Here is an 8,483-nt window from a genome sequence, read left to right as displayed (position 1 = left end):
AAATTAAAAAATGTAGAAATTATATGTAGACGTCCTTGACCAATCGGAGACGTCGTTACATGAGAACATCCTGTTGTTGTTATGGTCGGTTAAGGTGTAAGTTGCAAGAAAGGAAAATCGTCAGCGGGTAAAACTTTAGTTAATTTTATATAATTTTTATTCTTTTCTTATTTAAGATTAAAAAAATAAATCGTACAATTATCATTTTTAAAGATGTTAAATGTGAAATTTAAGTAGTTATATTTAAACCTGATGATGTACTTGTTTGGTTGTGATTTCATTGATGAAATCTACAATTTTATGCAGGATGATCACGTGTTCAAATCTCATCTTTTACACAGATTTAAACCGTAATTCTTTGCTTATCAAATTGTTTTAGTGTCGAATTATATATTTAAATAACTAAAATTCTGTGTTAGTTCTATATGACAGCTTAGAAGATTAATGAAGCCAGTTTATATAAATGATTATATGTTATGGAAGAATTATAGATTATTTTCTTTGGAAAAAAAGAAATAGTTATTTAAAATCATCTCATCTTTAATTACAATGGATAACAAGAAGATATGCATACTGTTATTACCCATAGAAATTCAAGAATACATTCTGTCATTTTTAGATTTTTCATCTTTAATAAGTTGTAGTAAAGTATGTTTGGTTTGGAGCAATTTAACTCTAGGATGTTGGCACAAATGCTGCTTGAGAGAGATTCCGGAGGACGTCCTGATAGAGATCTTCGGATGTTCACGGCCCGCCGTCTTTCTGCGACAGATGACCCCTTTGGCATGGAAGGCTCTGTTTTTACGGTGGAGTCGTCACACGGTCGCCAAGAAGACCCCGCATCAAAAGTTTTCTCTGCCTTTCAAGAACAATTCTTTAAATAAATGTATTATGAGACTTTCTGGAGATTTTCTCGTCTTGGCGCCCACTGCCGAAAACGTTAGAGTGTATAAAGTCTATATTTACGAAAGCGGAAGATGTATAGGAATATTAGCCAAACATAATAATTCTATTCAAGACATCGGCGTCATGAACGTACAGAACGAAGGACCATATAAGATAAAAGGATCGAATAAGATTGCCGAACATAACGTAGTGGTCAGCGTTTCATTAGATAAGAGCATTCAGATTAATGAATTTAATTGTCATGGTCATCATCCGATTAAACTCTGGGAAAATTTTTTGGCATCAGATTGTTCGAATGCCGTTATTAAAATATTTGGAAATATGATCGTGGTTGCTTGCCAAGATAGAAATATTTATATATGGAATGTCTCTCGTGTGAATGTGAGTGGATCTTTGTTACTCGTAAAAGATCTTGGTCAAACTCTGTGTCCGATACCAATAACGGATATTAATATCTGGAAAAACAAAATTATGTGCTTTTGGTGGAATATGAGTAGGATTCAACTTCTTACTTGGGATTTAACTAAACAGACTTGGATAGAAAATTATTATTTTGAAAATGTTTTGAATATTAGAAGTTTGAATATTTCAATTTTTCGAAACTTAATATTTGAAATTGGCACTCAATTAACAATTTTAAGAAAATGCCAATTTTATCAGAAATATAATTCGTGGGAAATGCTCGGATGTTCTTCTGTTTTGGTAGAAATGATAACGGCTATCTGCTTAAAACGAAATCTGTTAATTGTTGGAACAAAATTAGGAGAAATTTATATATTTTTAATTAATGACAATGACGATTTAAGAGACTTAAAATCTCTTCTTCCTCTTAACACGATCAAGATCACAACCTCTTATGTGCAATCTCAGCAGGAAATACAAAGTTTAGATATCAGTTTTGATGGAACTAGATTACAAATTGCAGCTCAAACGTGTCAAGCTGTACACATTATTCATTGGTTTCCATTTGAAAAGGAACTTCAATGTGTGCCTAAAATTGAACTTCCAGTATTTAAATGTTATCAAGAAGATAATTTAATTGATCCTGATTATTGGTTTTATGATTCTGATTGACGTTATCGGTTCAATTGTAAATGTATTTAAATTAAATTATTTACAAATTAAAATTTTCATAAATTATAAATGTATTGTCTCTTAAACAAAATATAGTATTTATTAAATATTATATTTTAAAGCATACATTCATTATTAGAGATAGTAGAAGATATATTGATTTTATTCAATGTATCTTGTATTCAAATTAAACATAACCACATACCATTAAAAAAAATGCATTTAAATGTTAACTAACACTTGGTTTTTGTTATATAATAGAAATAATTACCTGATAAATTTAAACTTTGTAAGATTTTCAAAAATGTAATTGTATAATTATAAACAGAAGATATACGATACCAAAAACAAAACTTCCTTAATTATAAATATTTAAAATATAATTCTATTGATAGTTTCAAATTAAAAAATGTAGAAATTTCTGTAGTAATAATAAATGAGATAATTTTTATCTTTGAAAATATCTTTGTCAAATTAAAAAAGCTTATTTACAAAGCTAATTCCAAAAGTAGTTTGCTGTTTGTAATTTTAAGACCTTTTTTTATTGTTAATTAAAATATAGTAATTAGTAACTTACTGAAATAATGTATATTAAATATTTTATGTACTGTATATGAATTTACTCAATTGTACATATACATATATTTTTAAATAATATATTTTAACATATATTAGGTCTAATTAATAAATATATTAAATTTCGAAAAAAATTGTTAAATTATATTAATGTTAATATTGTAAATAAAAATGAAATGTTTATTCCTTGTATTTTGCCTTTATGAATAATAACAATTCAAAAATTATATTTACATCATTTAATTTAATTTAATTTAACAATAAAAAGATTACTCTTAAAAAAGATTTACTAAATCTTTAAGCCAATATTTTACTTAATATATATATTATTAACAATTTCCATATTATTAAAGGTTTTCTGTGAATGAGGACTTGGAAAAGATATTTATTTAACAAACTGCCATGACAGGTAAATATATAAACTATGTTAAGAATGTAAAACTAATAGAAAAAGAATTTAACTTCGATTAAACTATTTAATGTCTATCCAGAATAAGTATTTTTAAATATTTAAATGTTTTCTAACATCGTTAGGAAATGATTATTAACAATGCACAATTCAGTGCTCATCAGTTAAATACACCATCCACAGTATATTAAAATAAATACGAATTATTAAGTACAGTACATATTAGTTCATCAAAGTTCATCTCTATCTAATGTACCTACATAAAGTACATGTAAATTAATGTATAAATATCTTGTTAGGAATGTTTAAAGATTTTAATTATATATCAGCTTATATATAATAAGTAAAAAAAAGAAAATTAGTACTGTGATTTTTAAAAATTGTATATTTATTAGAATATTTGGTCATATTGTAACTAATTTATAAAATAATAAAAGAATTTTTTTTAATATAAACTACAATAAATACTTTATTTCATCATATTCAAAGCTTTATTTTAACTATAACTGAAGAGCACTCCTAAAATGAATAATTTATTTCTTTAATCTTTTATTGAATGATGCTATTATATCTTTAGATACATTGAAGGACCTTTTAAACATTGTTAATAAAGAGGAGGAGAAATACTATTTTTGGAAAAGTTTATCAAAAGGAACGGTAGCAAAACAGTTAACTGTTGGAGCTGTAACTGGATGGTAATATTTAATCACAAAGTTTTTCAATTTTGTTTTAAGAAGCTTTTTAAATTAAAAAAACTTAGATTTTTGATTTCATTACAAGAAATATTGGAGATCTTATATAACTAATGTAATAGTTTATAAATTTAAAAAATAAATACATAAAATTAAGCTAGAAAATAATGAGTAAATCTATAAGAAATTCAAAAAGTAACTATTTTAATTATTTATATTTTAATAGAAATAGTTTGTTTATAAATTTGTTTTTTTTTCTTAACATTGAAGAGGTTTTTGTCTAAACTTTTTTCTCTATTGAAGTCCATTGACACTTGTATTAACATATCTTGTCTATAAAAACTTCCTTGAACTACTGTCTAAAATACTATTACATATTTTTCTGTGTATCATTAATCAATGTGAACATGATGTATCTCAAGACTTTCACTGACCAGCTGAAAACATTATTTTCATATGCATTAAATCCAGAAATATATAGATATCCTCAAATTTCTACTATAAATCATCAAATCAAATAATAATGCTAATATGAAAAACTTGATTGAATGATGAAAAATATGGATTGTCTTTGATTAAAAAAAGTTAGTTTATTAATAGTTGTTCTCTTGAACTTACAGGAAAGTTTATTAATATAATAGAGCTAACTATTGATAAACCTAGGAAAATAAATGTTTACAAGTAGAATCAAAATTTACAGAAAATGCACAATACAGTAACAGATATTGCATTCATTTAAATGTATGAATAAAACTTTCTGAATCATTATGATGATTCATTCAATTGTTTATATTTACTACTCATCTTTAAATGTTAATGATAGTTTTTACTTATAGCTAAATGTATTAACTTAGAAAATAAAAGTGTTTTTAGCAATTTTAACTTCCAATTTTTTTCTCCTTTTTATTTTTAAATATTCTGCTTTAAAAAGTCATTCATATATGTTAGCATAAATTTTTGTTTTAATGAATCTGGTCTATTATCTAATATTATATTTAATCTTAACATTTAACTAACAAACACTAAATTAGCTAGCCATCAGCTATTTCAGAAAGACAGGCTTTGAATGCAACTTAACTGTATGTAGATGTAATTAAAAAAAAATGAAGTAATAAAAATAGAGTTGAATGTAATAAAATTTCATTTTAGAGATAATATTGGAGCAAAATTTAAATATTAGAAAATGGTACTGCACATATAGTATTATTGAATTATTCTATTATTCATGCTTCTACCTGATGTCTATTTAACCATGTATCACATATGTATAAATTTCAAATTTTCTGTGTTCATTCTAAAAATCTGTTTGATAGATTTTGATTAAACTCTGCTATTTTCCATTAATTGTGATGAGATCCAAAAATATAATTAAAAATGGGGGTTCATGATTTTGTTTCAGAGATATAAGGTTGTAGCATAAGCATGCGCAACAAAGCAATGTCATGAAATGTTCCACTGTCACTAGCATGTAATTCTATGGGTTTATAGAATTGAGTTTGTCCTCAAAATTTAATGAGCCTATTTTGATAAAACTTTGCCATTTTCCATTAATTGTGACAAGGAATCCCAAAAATATAATGAGGGTCCATTTAAATGAACAAATAGGAGTCCATAATCAGACAAAAAAGGAAGTTTAATTATTTCTAATCTTTCTGCTATGTATAAGAAATCAAAGCATTTACAACATGCTAATTTTCACAACTATATAATAATAATTGATGTATAGCAGTATTTACACTGCGCTAATTTTCACAACTCTACAATAATAATTTATGTATAGCGTTATTTTAAAATAAAAATTTTTTGTCTTGTAAGCGTAACGATTTTTATATCGTACGCATCATTTAAATATTTAAAAGTTCGGAACACAGCTGTATTCGATTATTAGAATCCTTCAAAAGATAGAACTGTTTTTTAATGTTTCATCCTGAAGAGGGCCTCTAAAAGACGGCCGAAAACGTTAGATTAGTAAATTCTTTTGACTGCTAGAAGGGGTATTGAGGTGTTAATTGATGTTTGTAGGAGTCCATAACTTTGTTTAGGCTGACACCTCTGTATATTGAAATGTGACAATGTATGTTCTCTCTGATGCAACTGAGTGCATCTGACAGAATTTAGTGCAGGGGTCAAAAATAAAAACAGCATTGTGGTTGCCTAACAGAAAATAGGCATGAAAAACAAACTAAACACAAGAACAAAGCAATCAATGGTGATTGCTTTGTTCTTGTATTACCTCTCCATGTTGGCAAGTGCAAGGATCTCCCGTGGCCATCAGTACAAGGATTACCTCTTCTGTGCCTAACAAGTGCCAGGATCACTACTTTCTTTCCAGCTCTGTCTCAATTCTATCACAATATGACAAAGTTGCACAATGTCCTAGTTGTATGTCACCCGTTATGATGATAATACTAACTAAATTCAAAGTAACAATAATACTACTACTAATACTACTAACTAAACTTAGGCTAATTTATTAATGTTCCATATTTACAAAAGAATAATTTACTAATATTCTAAAGCTTCATTAATAAAGTTTTTATTTAAGAGCTTAAATAACTGAATATTTTTAAAATAATTGTATTCAGTCATAGAAGGATTAATAAATTAAAACAAAATAATACTGTATGATCATTTAATGCCATATGTAATTGAAATAAATTGCAATGAACATGTGATCAGTTAAACCAGTAAATCAGCAAATGAAATAATCAAGAATTTTGAATGCGTTATCAGCCAGTTATATATTAGAGATTCTAAGTTTAAATGTTTCCAGAAGACAATATACAAATCAGTATAACTTGTTCTGTTCATCAGTGTATTAGTAGAATACAGTGATTAGAAATATAGAATCAATGATAGTCAATATATCCACTTTCACTTTGAATTATTTCATTTTGTATCATCCACTTTGAATCATTCAGTCAACAATAATATATCACTAATATTATATAATATTCAATACTACATACAGAACAANTAATGTAAATCATATATGTTTGAATATTTGAATATTGACTATTATTAAAAAAAAATAAAAGGTTTTACTAATATAATATTGCAAAACATGGGCATCCTCGGAAACTGTTCCGGGGAGCAAAGCTTGGAAATAAATAATTACAGTAGAGTCTCTTAAATCCAACATATATTGGATGGAGCATCGGATTTCTGGATTTACTGGTTTTTGTATGTATGTACTGTACGCACTAAACAATAAAATTAATTTCAAAAAAATTAATTTTATTGTATTGCCGTAAAAAATTCACTAGGTTTACATGTTAGTTTATCGTATTAATTCCAATTGTGACTGTATTGCAGACCTCACGTGCAACAAAGTAATGACCAACAGCATAAATGTATTGTTCTGTACTGTACTGTACATCAGTTTCTCTGTCGTATACATCAAATGGTAACACAAAGATTTCATACGTGTCGCCCTGGATTGATGAATCTGTCTGATTGGCGAAAGACGGACTGTACAAGTACATCATAAATTTTTATTTAATTATTTAATTTTTTGGGATTTTTCACAAGTAAATTGTGGAATACAGCAATGCATCAATACAAAAAGACAAACAAAAGCGTCTCATGGTGACGGGTGTAAAGTTACATCTCTCAATCGCTTTTACGATTATAATCTGTAGAATTTATTTGTTTTCAGGGGAGAGCAAGTATCCTGTTTGCTTCTCTCTGCAGACGCCCATGTTGCAAAATATTAGCAGCATTCTTCTTTATTATTTAGCATATTTTAATACGTTTCATAATAAAATGCATTGTATATCACAAGGTGTTTGTTTTCATTTCTGAATCCTCTTTTTATAAGAAAATACAATATAACATAGGACTACTCACAATCGAAATCCCCAAAGTTTTCCTGTGGTTCTATAGTTTAACAATTTAAAGAGAAAAATTTAATTATTCAATCGTTCTTATTAATTAATAACATATATTTGTGAATGTAATAAGTTGTTAATTTCCTACAAAATATTTTAAATGTTTAATTTTTATTTACAATAAACTATGTATAAAATAAAATTATTAATATATTATACTTAATTTCGCTTTTCAAATTACTCCATCGTAGTGTTAATTATACTATTTTTTTTTTTAATTCATATAATTACGAAATAGATTATTCAACTTTTTCCTCTGGCATTTCAGCAATTAACGGAAAACCTGTACATCGATCGATATTAAAGTGACGATTAAAGTGACGTTGTTTCCTGTACGAGAAACTTCATTCATTAATATAAATATGTGACACATTGCCTAATAAAGTGGATTTAGTATAGTTGGTTAATAAGAAAAACCAATTACGTAGCCTGTATCAAATAAAAAGGACTGCTATTGGTTTGCCTGTCCAACTGTATTAAAGTCGCTATACTAGATACGATGTATTTAACTGCATTTGAAATTGCTAGTCATTGCAGAAAAATACGTCTGATTTGCAAATAAATATGTTATCAAGGCATTTTACGTGTAAAACTTTACAAAATTTTATTTAAATAGTTTTTAATTTAAAAAAAAATTAGTTTTCGATACTTTAAAATATTTTAATTGTCATTTAAACAATAAAAATACAACATGGAAACAGGAGAACGCGTTTAATGAACAAAATTGTGGTATAAAAATTATTTTAAATATTTATTTAAACTTAATTAATTAATCTTTTAAACTATTTAATTATTTTAAAAAAATGTTTCCTGTATTTAATCAATTAAATTTTATATACAGGTATACTGTAAATTAAATACAAAATTATTATTTGTAATCATTTTAATATAAAGAAAAATATAATAATTTTTAAATAAATAAATAAATATCTTATA

General features: G+C 26.1%; 1 protein-coding gene across 2 annotated transcripts in view; it reads left to right on the top strand.

The window, feature by feature from the left end:
* The first annotated feature begins 17 nt into the window (after positions 1-17).
* LOC111634746 (FUN14 domain-containing protein 1-like) overlaps positions 18-8,483 on the top strand; it is an 18,842-nt gene continuing 10,376 nt past the window's right edge. For both annotated transcript variants that reach the window (XR_002758278.1, XM_023379589.1), the window contains exons 1-3: positions 18-127; positions 2,910-2,965; positions 3,543-3,660. Coding sequence is in view for 1 of the 2 variants with exons in the window: in XM_023379589.1 (XP_023235357.1) it covers positions 2,959-2,965; positions 3,543-3,660 (125 nt within the window). In the remaining variant the exon portion in view is untranslated. The remainder of the gene's footprint in view (positions 128-2,909; positions 2,966-3,542; positions 3,661-8,483) is intronic.

Source organism: Centruroides sculpturatus, unplaced genomic scaffold (genome assembly GCF_000671375.1).
Source record: "Centruroides sculpturatus isolate CEXI.00-Female unplaced genomic scaffold, Cexi_2.0 scaffold462, whole genome shotgun sequence".
Lineage (NCBI taxonomy): Eukaryota > Metazoa > Arthropoda > Arachnida > Scorpiones > Buthidae > Centruroides > Centruroides sculpturatus.
The sequence above is the reverse complement of the archived record's forward strand: the minus strand, read 5'-3'. Positions and strand labels throughout refer to the sequence as shown.